General features: G+C 42.4%; 2 protein-coding genes and 1 non-coding gene across 3 annotated transcripts; 2 read left to right on the top strand and 1 right to left on the bottom strand.

Moving 5' to 3' along the window:
- The first annotated feature begins 274 nt into the window (after window positions 1-274).
- Window positions 275-5,719, top strand: rab11a (RAB11a, member RAS oncogene family). Its single transcript, XM_023811196.2, has 5 exons — window positions 275-473; window positions 2,608-2,803; window positions 4,324-4,517; window positions 4,639-4,719; window positions 5,376-5,719. Exons 1-5 carry the CDS (start codon window positions 434-436, stop codon window positions 5,510-5,512), a joined length of 648 nt encoding a protein of 215 aa, XP_023666964.1. The 5' UTR covers window positions 275-433; the 3' UTR covers window positions 5,513-5,719.
- Window positions 5,720-10,838: 5,119 nt separating this feature from the next.
- LOC111843580 (small Cajal body-specific RNA 14) lies at window positions 10,839-10,968 on the bottom strand. The gene has a single exon (XR_002838196.1).
- Window positions 10,969-12,771: 1,803 nt separating this feature from the next.
- zwilch (zwilch kinetochore protein) lies at window positions 12,772-19,278 on the top strand. The gene is made up of 19 exons (XM_023811176.2): window positions 12,772-13,103; window positions 13,595-13,631; window positions 13,723-13,806; window positions 13,897-14,003; window positions 14,106-14,293; window positions 14,388-14,467; window positions 14,589-14,744; window positions 15,002-15,073; window positions 15,305-15,398; window positions 15,486-15,538; window positions 15,624-15,738; window positions 16,060-16,139; window positions 16,344-16,500; window positions 16,590-16,618; window positions 16,965-17,101; window positions 17,641-17,736; window positions 18,149-18,267; window positions 18,342-18,445; window positions 19,027-19,278. Exons 1-18 carry the CDS (start codon window positions 13,054-13,056, stop codon window positions 18,431-18,433), a joined length of 1,746 nt encoding a protein of 581 aa, XP_023666944.1. The 5' UTR covers window positions 12,772-13,053; the 3' UTR covers window positions 18,434-18,445; window positions 19,027-19,278.
- Window positions 19,279-19,489: the final 211 nt, after the last annotated feature.

Genomic DNA, 19,489 nt, shown 5'->3' with positions numbered 1-19,489 from the left:
ATTCACTTATCCTTTTTTACTTTTGATTTATTTGCTTCCAAATTAAATAAAAATCTGTCATTTCCTTATAAGTTAAACTTTGCATGCTTGGTTTCATAATGTATATTATTATTACTACTACTACTACTATACTACTACTAATAATAATAATAATAATAATGATAATAATAATAATAACAATAATAATAATAATAATAATAATAAGATGATGATGATGATAATGAAGAAGATTCATGTAACTGATCCAGTATAATAATGTGACCCCGGAAGTGCAGATCCCGAATTTAAGGGGAGGATGCCCGGCTGATAAGCGAACAAAGCGCTCGGCACACTCGTCTGCCGTTCCTAGCATCTTATTTCCCATTCTATATACCTATATATTTTCAAATATCCAAGGTTCGCCTACATAATAATTTTTTTTGACTAGAGGAAGATGGGGACCAGAGACGACGAATATGATTATTTGTTTAAAGGTAAACGCATGATTATGACACTATATATGTATGTAATACACGCGTGCCAGGAGATATTGAACGGCAGGGCGCAGCGAGCACGGTTTCGCTTTGCATGCTTCATTTCATGAAACGAAAGGGCCGATGCTTTTAAGAGCCCGGCACAAGTCGGATCCGTGGTGATATCCTTAATGACATCTGTAGTCTGAATGTGAAAAGCGTAGGAATAAAGGCTGCGGAGGTGCGGTGTAATCGCAGATGGTGACACGGCCGCTGGGTTGGTGACAATGGGATAAGGAACAGGGTGGCATTGACAGTAGGTTAGTGGGTTAGTGGTCACTTAATGGTAGGTTGAGTTCAAAGTCATGTGAAGTCATGAATCCACGTAGCTGGGTGACATATTTAACGTTTGTGCATTTGGGGCAACGTATTCGGGCCAGTCTGCCTAACTGCTTAGTCCGCAATATTAATTGCTGTTGCGTGCGATTGCTTGATGGCTCATAAAAATGCAGCAAATCTTTATTCGATAAATATTCATCGTCTATGTCAACGGTAGAGCAGTGTGCGCCTTAAGATAATTTTGATTTCCTGTAACTAATTGGAGACAAGTACATACCTATAGACAATGGGAAGAAAAACGAAATATCCGTAAGGTTCTTCACGGCTATTGAATCTATTGACGACCAGATAAAGGAATCTGTTCTTTTTTTTATTATTGTTATTATTTTTATACAGAAACGAAAATGATGAGCAAGGGCATTTACCGATGCAGCTATTTATTATTTATCTCCAGCATTAAGGATTTCTTATTAGCCGGCAGATCATTGGAATAGCGGAATAGCCGGATTTAATGGCTAGTTAACGTGGAAGAAAACGTTTTGTACAATAATACTAGTCCAGCTTAATTAGATAATGTATGAGACCCGCGGGTTGGTGGCTGATTAGGTCGCATTGCTACACCTAGCTCCATGCCCTCTGCTGTGCTGTGCCGCTTTCCCTGGGATACTCAAGTTTCCTGCCACAGTCCATGCAAGCTAACGGGCTTCTCTGACTCGCCAGGAGTGTCTGTATCCTGCAGCAGACTGACTCCCTGGCCAAGCCAGACACCAGTGTTGTGCCCCTGGCTGCCTGGGTTAGCCTCCAGGTGTTCCTGAGTAGGATAAATGGCTAGAAAAGGAAGCAGTAATGGTTAATAAATTAGTTATTTTGATTAAAGTATATAATATTATGTTATGTACTAATATCTGCAGTTATTTTTTTTGGGATGAATGACCAGAAAATGCAAATGTAATTGAGTGATATTTAAAAGATGAGATGACACTCTGGTTGTTGGTCAAAAGCCCTTAAAAGCTTTTAGACATCAAGTCTAGTGCTGTTGTGTTAATGCAGTCATTAACTGGACAAATAAGAAGCTTAATTTTTATGAACTTTTTTGTATTAGAAGGAAAGCTGACAAAGACCCTGCGGATCAGTATCTGAAGCAGGTTTAAATCTTAATTAAAGGGCCAGATCACAGATTTCAGGTAATCACTGCCTCATTTTCCCGATGAACTCTGATGAAATGAGGAACTTAGTCTAGGTTCTTATAATTGGAGTTGTGTGTAGGGGAACAAAACATGACAGAACCTGCAATACACCAGCAAAAACGTTCTACCAATGAACAATTAAAACTCCACAGTCAGTATCGGGAAATTCTTCTATGTGCATTAATATTGGAACAGCACAGTGGCCTCACACTAACAAATGATGGGGTTCTTGGTTCCTCTCACGGTGCAGGAACATGAGGTGAGGCAAACTGTCATAGTGAAAACCTGTAGGTCTCAGGACTGGATTGCGAATCACTGCTGTAGACTCACTGTGACCCTTTTCTGGATAATTGGTTGGGAGTAGGATGGATGGATGGATGGATTAATATTTATATGAAAGACATGACTTGCTTTCAGGATTGTGGGCCATAGGTGTGTGATCTGTCCAGGGTGCCAATATCCCTGTGCCTTTTGGGAAAGATTACATGTACAGTTCTATATATATCTGCGGACCCATTCAGAGATGCCACTCAAACTGTGGAATTTGTTGTACCTCAAAGTTAAATACACAGAACTATGCCCAACATACACATAAGCCCTGGGTAGCATATTGTGGTTGTCATTTGCAGTGGTGCTGATCGGGGACTCTGGCGTGGGAAAGAGCAACCTGCTGTCCCGTTTCACAAGGAACGAGTTCAACCTGGAGAGCAAGAGCACCATCGGGGTGGAGTTCGCCACCCGCAGCATCCAGGTGGACGGGAAGACAGTGAAGGCCCAGATCTGGGACACGGCTGGACAGGAGCGCTACAGAGCCATCACCTCGGCGTGAGTGTCAGTGACGGCCTCTCGCAGGCTCCAGTATCACCAGCAGCTGCAAGGATCCCCACTGTCAACCTCGTATATTTGTGACTTTGTAACACCATATGTGTTATTATAATATGCAGCAGGCTGTTTTAGGGTGTGACACATGGCATATGTTGATGCTCCTCCCGGCATCCTGAATCAATAAATGAACATTTCACTGGGTATAATAAGGACCCATAGGGACTTCATTGCCAGATCTGCTGCCCAGTGGAAATCTTTCTATATTGTTCTACACATTTTGAATTAACATCAGAATCAAGCCATGAAAAAATACTTTTGAGATCCATATGTGGATTCCTCTTCGTAGTAGACAGTATAGGCTGCAATTGGCAACGATTTAAAGCGAGTCCCCCAGAGGCAAAATATTCAGCTTAATAAGTATTGAAGCTGTTCTCATTCTCTTTTAAAAGCCCACCACAGCTGTTGTAAATGTTTTAAATACTTAAATAATCGCTATTACTTACATTGCTGTATCACATCAATATTTATGTGTTAATCCTGACCTTCCATAAATCAGACTTTATGTAAAATGTTTTAAGGACACTGACGTATATATTAGCCAGCAAAGCGAGATTTAATCAGCAGAGGAGTGACACTTCACAGACCAAAAGGCAGCCGGCCAGTTTGATGTTAGAAGTTAGAATCCAGCATCATTTTACTGCACTGCCATTTGTGAATAAAGAGTCCTTCCTAAATGGTGTTAAACTGTGAGTGATCCAGAGCGAAGAGGTAAATCCAACAGAGAGTGAGACCTGGGACACTCACTGCTATTCACACTTGTCCCAATGGTTCTTGATCCTGCTGATAATGCCCAGCTAAGCTCTTAGCCTTAATTGTACTGTTAATTTAATTAAGAATATGACAGCATCATTTAGTCTAATGCTGGTGCTAATCTAAACTGAATTTGAACTGAGGGATAACTTTATTGGTGAAAATAATTAAAAATACAATTTATTGTTCATTTGCACAGAAATGTAATATAAAATTAAATAAAAAATCAAGGGACATAAAAACAACTATAAAAAATATTACATTTGTATGACTTATGGAGTATGTCGGTGTTTCTCAATCTGGTTCTCGGGGACCCCAGACGGTCCATGATTCTGCTCCCTCCAGGACAGACCAAAACCATGGGCTGTCTGGGGTTCACGTGATGGTGTGTCACATCATTCCAACTCATGTCTTTGTGCGCCTTCTGCTCTTTATGTTTCTGAAGTATATTGTCTAGTTAATGTGTAATGTGATTTAAAAACTGTTATTTTGAAGTTGTGGGGACTCGGTTTTATAAAAATCTGTGACTGAAATCAAAAAACCTGAAAATGCCAACAGTCTTAAGGTTAAGTTAAGGTTCGGGCTGGGTTAGGGTTAAGGTTAGGGTTAGGGTTAGGGTTAAGGTTGTCATTGTTGGGATTAGGGTTTTTTCCTATAGAAATGAATGGACAGTCCCCACAAAGATGTGAATACAAATGTGTGTGTGTCAGGTACTACCGCGGTGCGGTGGGGGCCCTGCTGGTGTACGACATCGCCAAGCACCTGACCTACGAGAACGTGGAGCGCTGGCTGAAGGAGCTGCGCGACCACGCCGACAGCAACATCGTCATCATGCTGGTGGGCAACAAGAGCGACCTGCGGCACCTGCGGGCCGTGCCCACCGACGAGGCGCGGGCCTTCGCGGGTACGTGGCACGTAGCACCCTGCAGCTCACACACCACCCCTGCAAATCACTCCGCTGCTGCATGCAGCTATGCATTCGATGCAGTGGACATGACGTGTGGAATTTCGTCTGTGATTTTCAGAGAAGAATGGATTGTCGTTCCTTGAAACGTCAGCTTTAGACTCTACTAATGTTGAGACGGCCTTCCAGACCATTTTGACAGGTATGTTTTTTTTAATTATGAAACTGCACTGAGCCTCAATTTCCTACATATATCTGCCGAACTTATGTCTGTTATTAAGAAGCTGTTTCTCAATACAAACTCTGACTGGAGGCTACAGCTGTCAGTTCAGCTATGCTCCTCGTACTCATGGGATGTCTGCGGATATGAATAGACATTAATATTATACTGGCCTGTTTTTGGGTTTAATGACTGCCTCCGTGTATCACAGAAGACCGATTTTACCCCTACTAGTAAAAATCTGCCGATGCCCATTCCTGCCTCAGAAAGAGCTGAGCATCCTGGTTTTGTCTTAGTTCTCTGCTCCAGATTCTGCAGAGGTGGTCATGTGTGGGAGTCACCACAGTCCGGGACTTTGCAGCTCAGTAACATTCTATACCAGTGGTCGCCATCCAGTCGATGGTGATTGATAGGTTGTTCACTAAGACATTCCCAGTAGATTGCGACACTTCCAAGGGCAACACCCCCTAGCTCCCCCCAGGAGAGCAACATGGTAGCTTCCCAGATTATTTTTCTTATAAAAGTGGCTCACGCTGTCCTAGATGCTTCTTTTCAGCATCAATCCGGAAGGTGGTGGCTTACCTTCTCCGCATGTCCACTAGCGTTCATATAACGTTATTTATGATGTATCCGCACAGAGATCTACCGCATCGTCTCCCAGAAACAGATGTCGGACCGCAGAGAAAACGACCTGTCTCCTAGCAACAACGTGGTGTCCATCCAAGTGCAGCCGACGGAGAGCAAACCGAAAATGCAGTGCTGTCAGAGCATCTAGTAACGTTCTCACACCTGCAGAGGTCTCCACGCCCTTCACTAAAGAACCCGTTTGGCACCTTGGCAATGCCATGAGGCCAGATTAAAGGGCAACTTAAAATCTGGGTTTGGGCGGTTTGCTCTCTGGGCTGAGTTTTTTTTCTGTTAGGGTGGGCTTTTGTATCGCAGAACATAAATAATATGACGTGCTTATCTCCACGGAAATGTCGCCATGCGTATTTGTCTTTAATCCTTGGTTGGCCTTGGCTTCATCATCACGGTGTCACATTTCAGTTTCAGTATAGATGCTGGGATGCAGTCTCTGGAATTGTGGGTGGTGCAGGAAAGGCCAGGATGTCAGGATACAGCTATGTGCGGTGCAGAGAGGGGGTGACGTTAGCTCTTAGACCATCACTCTCACAGAGCCCCATCTTGTGCTGCTGAGTAAGGAGGATGTTACGTATCTAACCAGATGCTGCAGAACAGAGGAACACTAACATCTCTGGCTCATGGCGAGCACTGCATCCAGTGCTGACATGCACGCATTCTCATAACTCGAGGGTGAGGAACTCAGCACCTGATGGTGTCCCACAATCATCTGAATGGCCCAAATGCTTCACTGTGGCCAAGGGTCAGTTGTAGCTGCTAAACAGACACCATGCCACTGATGCCGCTGTCATGTGTGCGTTGCCAGTGAGCATCTCCCAAGGGGATGCTGGTCCTTCGCAGTGCCCTTTTACACAATGCTGCACTGGAGTTAGATGACATGCTCACTGAAAGGCTGTTCCATACCTCTCTCTGTCTGACCTCCTCAGGCAGACCTTAGTCATACAGCTGGTAATCTTCAGGGTAGGTTTCATAATAAAGCAGGCAGCAGTAAGCCTGTTTTGTGCTGAACAGAAAATCAACCAGTTTTAATTTCCTCATGAAATGAAACTGCGTAGCACAAATAGTAATTTGAATAGTCTGCATTCAGATCTGGAATGTTCCAATGAACCAGGGCTGCCCAACCCAGCTCCTGGAGATCTACCATCCTGCAGAGCTTAGATGCAGCCCTAATTTAACACACCTGATACAAATAATCAGGCCCTTCAGCAATATCTCAGTATTAGAGCCAGCTTAGCTTTGACATAGCTACTCTGTGATGCCACAGAAGGGCCAGATTATCTCCAGATTATCAGGTAAGTTAAACTAGGGCTGAAGTTCCAGACCTGGAGAAACAGGGGGGGGGGGGGCAGAAACTAGGGGTGGAACTGTGGGTGTGTGCTGCTACTGAATGTATACTTGGCTAGGCCAGCACCCGGGGGGGAGGGGGGCATGGGTATGGCTGGCAGTGCCAATGACGTGAGTCGACAGAGGGTACTGTCACTGCACGCGAGCTGTAGCACAACAGTCCTGATGGTTTATGCTTCCTGCACCACTGCTCCATTGTGTGTACATGTACTCTGCACGCCCTTCAGATTTGTTTCAAAATCAGTGTTTTACTTAAACCACATCTAATGTAATTCAGGGGAGTATATTAATAAAACAAGACGATTACATTAACTTTTGAATATCTATGTGAATTATTACACAAGCAGACTTTACTGTACATAAGTCATTTTCCCTAAACACGGTTCATATACATACATAAGTGAAAATTATTCTTTATTTGCCATTTTTGGTACAGGTACATTGACCAAGACCATATTGCTCTCCATTGAGACACAGATATATATGCAAGTAAGAGCAAACCTGGGGCTCACAGCCCAGGGTCAGCCAGCGTGCAGCAGCCCTGGGGCTGGGGGTTAGGGGCCTTGTTCAGGGGCCCACAGACATGTGGCTGTTCTGCGGAGGCCAGGGTTTGAACCAATCACAGGCAAAGAGGCTTAGCCCACCAAACCTCTTCACCGCCCCTAATATACAGTGTGCATTATAAATGTAAATATATATAATGTAAATATCTGAAGCATGACATCTTGGTATGGAAAATCAATGGTGATCTCTATCTGTGGTAATACCTAATGGGCTTTGTGTTCGGTAATACCTAAAGACTTCCTTGCTTTAACTGGACCTACAGCCTGAGCACTAAGAATAGTGTGTAACAGAACAGGAAGTTACATGAAGGGGTTACATAAGTGCTCCACCACCAAGGATGGCATTCTGACACAGTGGAAAATAGCCATGTTGCTGACTGTGTGTCTAATGCAAGGGATCCGTGTGAAAATGCAAACATGGGAAAATGGAAAACACCTGATAACCAGATGGTTGTGTGTGATGGCGACATGTTTGAACTGGCATTCCTAATGCAGAAGTCAAACTAGGGCGAAGATAACCTGGATAAAAAAAACCCAAGGCTTCACCTGAGTGGTCTGGCAGTAAGAGACGAAATATCTTCAGGCTGCAATTTCCACACCTGAATCTGAAGAAAACTGTCAGGTGAAACTGGAAAATACTTCATTAATGGTTGTCAGCAGTACAGGACCGCAATGTGTAGAGCATTTCCAGGTTCCTGGGCCACAGTTATCAATAATCTGCCCTTGTCTGTCAGTAGCTTAAAGTAGGGTTTCTCAGACTAGACCTCAGGGACCCCCAGAAAGTTCACATTTTTGCTCCAGTAGGGAGATAGGAGGGAGCAAAAATGTGTCCTGTCTGGGGGTCCCCAAAGACCAGGTTGAGAAACACTGGTTTAAAGTAAGATGGAAAGTTTGTGCATAGACCACTGCTTCACGTTGACGGCTCCCAACCAATGTGACAGCGCATGAGCAGTTCTTCCAAGGAAGGTCTCTACCGCATTTCTAGAAAACACTGACCCTGCAGCTACAATTTCTGCCAAGTTTGGCTTCAACAGTCATTAATTTTGCGAGGGCAGCAGACAATGTTGTGAACAAAGCCATGGACTTGTAATCTGATGCTGCACCCTGGAGAAAAGCACTTTTTCTGAATCACACAAGCACTGAAATTGTATTTTGCTTCATACAGCCCAATATATAACTAAAATGTTAGTGCATATTCAACCAATCAGTCATTTCAGTTTCATTCATTGGCCAGTGCTTAGTTTGATATTTAACGATCATTCTCATAAAATTATCTTTTATTTTTCTGGCCATCTGGGGCAGCTTTAAAGTTGTTCCATAAACATGGGTACACACAAGTATACCCTAGGAACAATAATATTTACCTGATCTTACAGTGGTATGTTGATAATTCAGTTTTTTATATTAGTTTTCCTCAATAAAAATATCATACATAAGTCCATTGCAATACATGTTCTTCAAAAGAAAAAGTCATTCTCTTGCATCCAGAGAAATAATTTTCCTGATCTGCACTGGAACACTCAGAAACTCGAGTTTATCTCCTATGTGAACACAATTCTGACCTGACTCAATGTCTATTCCTCAGTTTCTCATGAATTCTAGTAGAGCCGAAATGCCACGTAATGATTTTATTCAATTTTTTTTGTGAGACAATGCGTGGTGTATATTCCACCTGCAGTAAAGGAACAAGATAAAAAAAAATGACGTGGATGGATTACCTATTTAGATAATGGTCCTGGTTTTCTGGTGCAGCAGAATTTAGGTTAAGCTTGATTATAAAAGTCAGTTTACGGTCTAATTTAGTTATATAGTTAGACTGTATTTTTCCCATTGGGGAAATTCTTTTCCACAGTACTGTACATCCCAAGAGAATGAACATCACATTTTACACCCACTGTGGAACAAGAGAGAACACAGACGCTCCTCTACTTACGAGTTACGTTCTGAACGGCCGTTCGGGACTTGAAATGTTCGTAAGTCGTTATTCAACATCATTTTAAGAGTATACACAAGTACAAAGAACTAGGATGCTGGGAGTACGCACGCTACGCTGCTGTGCGGCGGGAGTAGCGGCCAGAAGTCATACTAGGCGGAACTGGCATGCAGAAAAAAAAATTGCTGTTGCGGACAGGAAACGGGGGCGCAAGGAACAGAATTTAGACTTAGTCGTCTTCGTTCGTATGTCTGAAAGTTCGTATATTGAAAGTTCGTAAGAAGAGGAGCATCTGTATAGCACAAGCACCATTATCATGTAACGACACTAGAGGGTATGACACAGACAGCATGTGACGGTAGGCAAGAGAAAACCTTGAAAAAGAAACAAGACTCTCTAAGCGAGTCACCCAGCTTCTGCCAAATCCAGCCCCCCTGCACCTCATGGTCCTGCACCAGTGCCCTCATCAATGTAGTGAAATGGATGTGGTTGTCCAGTGCTACTGTAAATGCAAATTGTCTGATAGCCCTACAGTTAAGCTGAGAGGCTGGGTGTGAGGAGACCTACAAGTATTCTCTTGGTAGGAGTGTTGGATATGCGTGCAAGTTTGGCATGGTTTGTGACAGAGAGCATGTTAAAGAAATAGGTGGAACAATATATTCTTCCATAATCTTCTCCCATGCAAACACCACAATGAAGCTGTCCAGTACTGTTTATACGACAGTTTCTTTCAGAAAACGCTGTGCTTTGCGAAGCAGTGAAAACACTGCACATTCCAATTACTGGTGGAAAACCATTTCAAGCTCACGATCCATGCACATATTATATTTATTACTATATATTTTGAATCCTTTCAGCATTGCTTTCATTTAACAAAAACTAAACTGAATTTCAGTTTCTCTTTGGTTACTCTATAAAGAAATATGTTCCGCTGTAATTTATACTGTGACAATATTAAAATATTAAAAAATACATATCTGTCATTAGAATGACAAGTGTTTAACACATTGCACACCAAGCACTCAGCTTCATAACTTTATTATGAAAAACAAGTCCAAGGTTTATTATGAAAGTTCTCAGTGTGGTGTATAGACACCATTCCCCTGCATTGATTGGTTGATAGATGCACTCACTTACACTCATGCTCTCTCTCTGGTAACATGGTAACCAAATCTAAAAAGGCAACTATCCAACACTCAAAATTTGTGTATACCAGCCTTTGTAGCCCATTATTAAAGTGCATATTTTTTCAGGATTGTTCCCTCGGTGATACCCATCATTCTGATATAAACTGAGTATGGAGTCACCCACACATCACCTGTAAAAATACATGTAATTATGCTGAAGAGCTTACTCTGCACATTCTTTATAAACTAGAACAGTTCATTCCTTTGTTGCCTCTGTACTCGAGTTTTGTTTGCCACATTTTTTGCAAATTACTGACAGCGTTAAATTACAACTGCAATGAGCTAAAATTTCAGACATATTTCCACCCACATTTGCAGAGCCGAAGGGCTAAATGATTAGCAACTGTACATTTCTTTTTTTGCAAATGGCTTATCAAATTAAATTCACTCATCATGTCCTGTAAAATTTGGTTATGTAAAATGAGAAGCACAGTTGTATGGAACCATCGCACAGGAAGCCCAATGCCTGGACAGGCCCTGTCGGCAGGAACCAGCCTTGCTCTGTGTGGAGCCTTTGGCTGGGGCACACAGCTCAGCACCGCAGCCAGAGGAGGCCAGCCACACACACCTAATCGCCAGGGGAGCCTTGAACCCACAACTATCAGCTCCCCAGTCGCCAACCTTACCCACTGAACCACGGAGCCACTCGGTTTCAATTTACATTCACCAACTCTTTTCAACTGTTCAGAATTTCACTTGTTAGACCAGAGGGCAACTCCTAACAGATAAACGCAGTTCTGTTTTTTGTGCATCCATTTGCAAAGAAGCAGAAAAAAAATCTATATTGCACAGAAATTTGAACACATACTTAATTTGAACCTCGCGATGTTTAACAGAAAGCCATAATTGCTTACATTTCTTGATTTCAAAATGATCCTAAAATAGGACAGATGTCACACTTCACAAAAGATATGTTATGTATTTATTTGATCATTTAAAACAGTTTCATACAGCTTAAGTTACAGCAAAACATACGATGCATTGTAATTCAGCTGACAAACTAACTTTTCTTTACTAATGAACTATATTTGGCTATGACAGCCTGCCTTAGAGAAGTCCATACATGTACTACTCATCCATATCAGATTATTTTTCCATTTGCAAAAGGATATTCAGTGCCGCGATGCCCTCCATCTTCCAAGACCACAATGTTACCTGACTTTCCTACATCCGTATCCGTTATGTACCCGGAGTCACGTCTGGGGCGAATAACATATTTCCCAGAACATTGGCCTAAATTATTTTATATGTAAGCACTATAGTGAGCAAACAATACGGATGGTCTAAATGGCACTCGTGTCCTTTCCTGTGATCGTAATGCACGCACATAAGATCCCTTTCATGTGCACTAGGGGGCCTGGGATCGGGGGAACTCCACAAAGCAGCATCATCCAATTAGTTGAGTAACTTAACCTAAACGTGAAAACTGAATAAATACCAAGAGAGGTAAGTGACATCCCTACTGGACAATCCTTACACATGGCTTAAGTTATCTAGCTAAGAAAAAAATCCCGCTTTGTGGAAACCCCCCAGGACCATCGGCCTCAAGCCCATAAGGCTCCATAAAGCAAATTAAAGAGTCAATGCTCCATCAAAATAATCACATGGCCAACGCGCCATGTTCACTGAACAGTATAATTAGCGTCTCTGGTAAATATAATACTAATACGTAATGCTTTAATTGGTTCTGTTAAGCCGTCTAAAACACGAAACCCATAATGCAACTTACGACTAACACAACCAACGATAGTCTCCGTCTCATTAATCACATTATATAATACTGAGCAAATTAATCTTATATAAATGGAGAAATTCCTCCAACCGATATTTATACACCCGACCCGCTTACCTCCACGAGAAACTGCCGCAAACCGGATGAATCCCGTCTTGCTTTACCGGAAATACCGTCGAGTTCCGGCACTCAAATCAATGGAGCGCCGCCTAGTGTGCCGCTTTGAGAACTACACACCGTGTACAGTAGTGCGTTTAAAACACACAAACACGGTTTTATTAACGACGTACATATCATTTGACTCGACGTATTAAACGACTACTTAAGCAAGAGAAAATTAAATGCTGAACAACTGCATACTAAAGTGTTTTTCTTTACTATTATGAGACACAAACTTCCTTTACGCATTGCTCCGACTACAAGCACATACAGCTCTGTATAACCCTAACGATTTACGTCATTTGATATATTTCTTTAAACATAATACCAAATTCTACATTTTCTCACCAATTATATTAAAATACTGAAGACATGAATTTATATTTGCTAGGGGTTGAAGAGCATCAACTCTGACTCCGTTAAAGTAATTTATTCGACATTACCACCTCCCCGTCGTTAGGCGGCGGTATCGTCCGCAGCTCTTATTATAAAAGGGATGGACGGCAGGATTATCTATTAACAACTATATATTTTTTCTTTCTTCGTAATATAAATTAAAGAATTATTTATTGCACTGTAATTTTTCAGTTGAGTTAAGTGGACGTATATATTAAACTATTGAGAATTTCAAACAATAAGTAAAGGAAAGTCATGTGCGCGTGTCAGCTTGATTCTATGACGTGAGAGCGCGCGATGTTCATATTACTTCGGGGCGGCTCTCGATGGTGCGACCTGCTATTGTGATCGGGACCAAAAATGAAAGCCAGGATCACAGCTCTGGCCGATGCTTTTGTGAACACTCTGCGGTGAGTTTGCTCATTTATAACCTGCTTCTCAGTAACCATTAAACCGTTTATATTATTATGCAGCTAATTGTAAAAAAAATGACTGCTTAACATGACCGAACCAGCTACGCACTAATGAAGTTCTAAATAGGTTAATGTATTTTTACAAGTACACAATATTCGTGTTGGTTTGTTCATTTGTGCAGCGAATTCATTACTTTGTTCAGGGTTGCCAACTGTCACGCATCTGGCGTGACACTCACGCTTTTGGACTTTCGCAAGAATTCTGCATAATTCTATTATAAACCTAAAATTACTTCCATCACAAGTTTGCAAACTGTACAGATTATTTACAAGGTAATATAACTCTTGCATACATGTAAATGCGTGCGCATGTGTGTGCAGACTTGTCTCGTATTGAAAATCTCACGCCAGCCAGCTGACCAAAGTTGGCAACACAGTTGGCAAACAGTTTCTCCAGTGTTTCAGTGATTCTTTCCTTTTCTTTTTAGGAATTGTCAAGAAGAATGCAGCGCCACGATATACGAGGTAGGACTGCTTGTTTATTTTGATCGTTTAGCCAAGTTGTATTTTTTTTAAAAGAAAAATTTCAATGTTTCTGGTTTCCTTTTTTTCTAAGGGAAATGTGCAGATTCAACTGGTCCAGCGACTGAAGATACCGCTACACAACATCAAAAGCCCAGTATTAGTCTGTGAGAAAGCCGTAAGTTATCTGGACTGATAGGCGTGCTGGTTCTCTCTGAGCATTAAGTGTGTCTCAGAAGTAACATCACATGTCATTGTTATTCCTAAGATTCCTAAACCTGAGCGAGATGATGAAACTGAAAACTCAGAGGTTGAAGATCCAGCGGAGCCCCTTTTGAACCAGGGGCCCCAAGGTTTAACGGTCACAAAAGCAAGGTGACCAAAATACATGCCTTGTCATGTTTTTATATAGTATATAATAGTTTACACTGTAATAATTAAGGATGACATTGTACGTGTTTGTTCCTTGCTGCATAGGCAGCTTCTGTCGTACTACGTGATTTCCCAGAATCCCACCATGTGTCAGGGGAGGAACCTGGCCTTGTGTCCTCTTTGGGTCCGCTGTGACTCCTCAGACTCTGAGGGAACCTGCTGGGTTGGTGCAGAGACCATTTGCAACGGGAACAAGGTCACTGCGGTCAAGATGCTCAATGTTAGCAGCAAAGGTAGCGTTTGCTGAATTGTAAAGTTTTCTTCAGTGAGGGATAACCTAGCTAAGCTAATATGCACAGCATTAGCATTTTTAATTTTGATTTGCAGGTCCAGCCATTGGAAAGACGTCTTTGATCACATTAGAAGAACTGAAACACACACATACCAAAATGCATCGTCCAACCACTGTAAGCGGGCTGCCCTGTGTGTACCAAAGCAACACACTGTGGAGAAGTGTGTGTGGATTTTAAAGCCTGATTCTTTTATACTGAGTGAGATTGGCTCTGTCATTTGGCTTCGTCTTGTTAGATGACAACGCGGGGTTTTGCGACTTACAACCTTTTTGGCTCCACGGTCGTGGAGAACACGGTGATCGAGTCACAGAGCACGGTGACCGTAGACTTCAAATGGAGCAACGTCCAGAGCATCCTGCAGACCCCCCCACTGTCCTCCACAGCCACACTGGTGAGCGACCTGATGCCTCTCCAGCACACTGTCCTTGTATTGATTTATCATCCTTCCCAGAATCCCCAGTGTCTGGGCACAGGATCGTAGTCCCTCTTATAAAGCAGTGCTATTCATATGTATTGTTTTGCAGTTGTCCAGTATACTTAATTTGATTGTAAAATGCTCTTCATGAAGTTAAGCTTATTAACCTAATACATTTGTTTTGTAGCAATTTGATCCAGCTGATGTATCAATTGTTACATCCTCTCTCACAGAACATCAGGATAGCCAGTGGAGATATGAGAAGCCCTATATATGAGCAGTACAAGGAAATGGAGTTTGTCCAGGTCTGTAGTGCCTGAAACATTTAGTCATCACAGGCAACATATCTGACCCCAACATAGCATGTGTGAAGGTCCATCTTACCTGCCTCTGTACTGTTTTATGCAGTATGTGTTTTATTTATGAATCAAATAGCTGTGTGTGTTTATTTGTTAGTAGGCCTTTTATGTTTTAACTTGTCGATTGGCGAGAACGATTGTGTTATTTTACTGTGGCCTTTTGTTTGCCAATGGCAGATTCTGGCAGACGGTGTGAGTACAGGTGGGACAGACTGGGTGGAGCCATTGGATACTGTGCCTGCGATGGAGCTAGTTAAGGCCCTTATAGATGGTGAGTTCATTTAGCATGCTGCTAACAAATGATCTGCTCAAGGGGACTGGGCTCATCTAGATGTGTTCATATAACTTTTTTTTTTAGACCTGCAGATTAAAACAAAGGCTGTACAGAACCAGTCTTTAGATGGGAATCAGGTGAGACTATTTAGTGGATCAAATAATGTCTTTTATTCAATTGAAATGTATATGTTGCTATAGCTGATACTTCTGTTTTCTACAGATCCCAAAGGCAAGGACTGAATCGTCATCCGTGGACAGCTCTGTCTTTAGTACAGTCCTCACAGAGCGAGGGGACTTGGACTTTGTGGAGCAGCTCTGGGTGAAAATGAGGAGGAGTCAGTACCTCAGCTTCTGTATTGCCGTGGGGGGAAAGGAGGAGGAGTCCGTACCTCAGCTTCTGTATTGCCGTGGGGGGAAAGGAGGAGGAGTCCGTACCTCAGCTTCTGTATTGCCGTGGGGGGAAAGGAGGAGGAGTCAGTACCTCAGCTTCTGTATTGCCGTGGGGGGAAAGGAGGAGGAGTCAGTACCTCAGCTTCTGTATTGCCGTGGGGGGAAAGGAGGAGGAGTCAGTACCTCAGCTTCTGTATTGCCGTGGGGGGAAAGGAGGAGGAGTCAGTACCTCAGCTAACTCATGTTGTTTCTCTTTATTTCTCTAGGTGTGACTTCATATCAAGACATTGTAGATTGTCTAAAGTTGGTTATAAAGGCCTTGAAATATGACAACATTAAGCCATGGGTATGTAGTACCTTTTTATTGCTTGGAAACTACCTTATCAGTTGATTTAGAAATAGTTCTCTGTAAGTTGTAATGAGCCATCCAGTGGCTCTTGTTTTCAGAGTGTAAGCTGGTCTATTCCTTGTTGTTATTGTATGTAAACACGTTTCTGCTGGGTTATGAGCCATGAGTCCCGCCACCCCCATGTGTCTGCTGTCCCCCCAGATCCATAGGGAAAGCAGCAGTTCCCTCAGCAAGCTGATCCTGAAGTCCTACAGCAAGGAGCTGCAGCCTGTGGGCCTCACAGGTCTGGCCCCTGTGCGGATGCTTCTGGAGACTGGCCTGGACAAGATGCGCAGGGACTACATCAACTATTTCGTCGGTGATGTGCCTTTCCTGGGCCGCAGTCTGTGGTGTCGGGTTTCATACAGTAAACGATCTTTCAACTCTGCCCTTTCCTCTTCGTTTTAGGTCAACAACTAACAACACTGAAAGGCTTGGTGAGACCCAAGATTGACTGCCAATACTGTCGCTTTGCCAGCATGGTGTTAAAGGATATTGTATTTGAAATGGGTCAAGTAAATGTGTAGCTTTGATATATAGTTAGTGTCTATCTAAAGGGTCTAGCGGAGGGTAAATTTAAACCTATTCCAGTGATCAACAGATGAAACACCTTATACATCATTCATGAATCTTTAAATAAGCCTTCAGATTAGGTGGTCACAAAATATACTGGAATGACTGTTGCTTATATTGCATGATTTAGTAATGCCCCTTTGTGTAATTCAGACCACAATTATGGATGTGGTGGGTGTCATTATCACTGTGCTGCCTTCCTTTCTGCAGAGTTACTATCTCAACACAGAAGTGGACTTGCTGGAGCAGGTCGTGCGAGTGAAGAAACTGCACCACCTGCTGGAGATGGTGGTGACCTGCGGGACTTTTCTCAGTCTGGCCTATGAGCACCTGTTTGCTCTGTCACAGTGAGTGTGGTGGTGGTTCTGTCATTTGTATAGGGTTGTTTGCACAGCACTGTGCTATTGAGTTATGGTGGTCGCACCGGCATATGATTGGGTCGCACCCTTCGTTTTGGTGCAGCGTGGTATTAATCAATGACCTTGCATGCTGATGAATAGTTGTCCGAATTTGCATACCTTGATTTTTGTATTGATGAAAGACTGACAGTGACTCAAGACTTGATACAGTAACCGCTTCACATTAGTGAGGGTTACTAACTCTGCTTTATTTCCTAAATTGATATTAACAAATCACTTATGGAGTGCCTTTTCCTTCGCTCCAGTATCAATTCCCAGTTAATTACAAGATAGGAAAAAAGAAGAAAAGTATGCACTTTTAAATTGATATATTGTAATGCGGAATTTTTATGACTTTATTGATTAAAAGGGTACCGATTTGAAAGGTTTATCATGGTGACTTCCAGTCTGTTCTCATTCTGAGGACCTGTGAACGCCGTCTCCGAGACCCACGTTTTCACAATGATTAATCCTTCTACTTTCCTCAGGTCTTGCTTGGAGCACTATGAGACGAACCCTTATGATGAAGACCACAGGTTCCAGCTGCAGATCAGACCGGCAGTAATCAGCAGCTTCTACCAGAAGTAAGACTGAGGACGGCTGACTATGGCTGATGCATGTGAGGCTATTTAGAGGTGATGGATGTATCCAATTCAGGCCTTACATTATGGTTCTTCAAATCTGGCCCACGATTCCAAATCCAGGCCTTGTTTTCAGTTCGCCCATGTAGTTAGTTTAATAATCACTGATTCTGATTGGCCGGAGACTTCAGACCTGGCTCGTGGGTAAAGAAAGGCTGGAAAATCAGCAGTGCTCGGCCCTTGAGGACCGTCATTTGAATAGCCCTGCCTTACATCCTTGAGCAACAGACGTTCAAAGCCACAGGCTGCTTACTGCTGTAGACGGGCTCATATTGATGTTGTACTGGCAGTTCCTGTCTCAGTGACAGCACAGTGTCTTCTGCACTGTCGTGACTGGATGCCATCACTGGCTTAGGGAGCAGCCCCTAATGTGGGGGATGGAGGTGTCCAGTGGCCAGGGTCCTAAAGAAGTAAAGACATCCTGGCAGCTCAGTGACCGATGCCCTGTGGACCACGTGAACACCGACTCTACAGGTAGCCCTACGGACCTCTTCTATGTCTCATCGCGATTGGATGTCTTTCACTTAGAGATTTCATGAACTCTACAGACTTCCCGTTTGAAGTGACCGTCAACGGAGACTGTGAGGAGTCGGTTCACTTCGAGACGAGATCTCTCTGCAGTCTTGTCAGCTTTGCCTGAACTCCATCACAGGTCAGTACGAGAGAACCAGCACTCTGAGATGATTTTATTTTATATTCAGTTCATTCATTCTTTGTTCATATTGTAACAAGATTAGAGCTCTTTCATTGAACACCATAATCGCTAGTTGCTTTGGTTGCTAAGATTTTATGAGTGCTTAAACTCAGTGTAATACTTCAGATTTATTTTTAAATGGACCCATACGTATTTTTTTATGTGATCCTGCACATATTTAATTGTTTTAATATTAATTCCTAACCACATTTATTACACCTTATATGCTATTCTAGTTATCATTTAATGCAGTCTATCAATGAGCTTAGCATCATAACATAAACACAAAATGCAACTTAGTTGCCAGCATTGCAGATACTGACTTTGTCTGTCTGGCTGAATTAGCCAAGCAATTCTCTGTGGATTCATTCAGTGGGTCAGTAGGCAGGTATCATTTAGCTGTCCCCAAAGGGGAAGATTACCTCATGATTACTGAATAAACGCAAGCTTTGCTGTTTCTTCACAGCCGTGGTCATGGCCAGACAGACCGGGCACTGAACGAAACATCTAACCCTTGGTTTTCTCTGAAATGTTTGCAGAATTTATTCTTCACAGAACACCAAGAAGCCACCCTTCTTAATTCTTCATAATGACTTGATGAATCCATTTCTGAATATTCTGCAGTTTTGGATTGTCTATGTAGAAATCTTGGTCTGTAGTAATAATCCTGTGATCTTCCAGTGTGGCCTTATTTTCACCAGTGGACCTTTGAAGAAGAGTTTGCAAAAATTTTACTATTTTTATATAACCTACTGAACTGTATTCCTATTAAAATGCTTTGTTAAACATTACCGGTGTTTTACTGCTGTAAATGTTCTTGAAATTTCCGTATTTGGTATTTGAAAAGGGCCATCATTCACAGAAGTACAGAACATGGACAATGAAGGAGTGACAACAGTTATAATCCTGTAAGATAAAACATAATGAATAATGTGAACTGTAAGTGCAGACCTCTGATCTGAGTCCGCTGCTTAGCTCTAACTCAAAATCCCTGGCTTGAAT

The sequence above is a fragment of the Paramormyrops kingsleyae genome, chromosome 13 (assembly GCF_048594095.1).
Source record: "Paramormyrops kingsleyae isolate MSU_618 chromosome 13, PKINGS_0.4, whole genome shotgun sequence".
In the NCBI taxonomy this organism is placed as follows: Eukaryota; Metazoa; Chordata; class Actinopteri; order Osteoglossiformes; family Mormyridae; genus Paramormyrops; species Paramormyrops kingsleyae.
The sequence above is the reverse complement of the archived record's forward strand: the minus strand, read 5'-3'. Positions and strand labels throughout refer to the sequence as shown.

Excerpts from the sequence above, each read along its gene's own strand:
- rab11a (XM_023811196.2), top strand. The coding sequence starts at position 434 with ATGGGGACCAGAGACGACGAATATGATTATTTGTTTAAAG. Across the intron at positions 4,518-4,638 it reads CGAGGCGCGGGCCTTCGCGG|AGAAGAATGGATTGTCGTTC; the intron begins GTACGTGGCACG and ends TGTGATTTTCAG. Across the intron at positions 4,720-5,375 it reads CTTCCAGACCATTTTGACAG|AGATCTACCGCATCGTCTCC; the intron begins GTATGTTTTTTT and ends GTATCCGCACAG.
- zwilch (XM_023811176.2), top strand. The coding sequence starts at position 13,054 with ATGAAAGCCAGGATCACAGCTCTGGCCGATGCTTTTGTGAACACTCTG. Across the intron at positions 13,632-13,722 it reads GCAGCGCCACGATATACGAG|GGAAATGTGCAGATTCAACT; the intron begins GTAGGACTGCTT and ends TTTTTTTCTAAG. Across the intron at positions 18,268-18,341 it reads CGTGAACACCGACTCTACAG|ACTTCCCGTTTGAAGTGACC; the intron begins GTAGCCCTACGG and ends TGAACTCTACAG.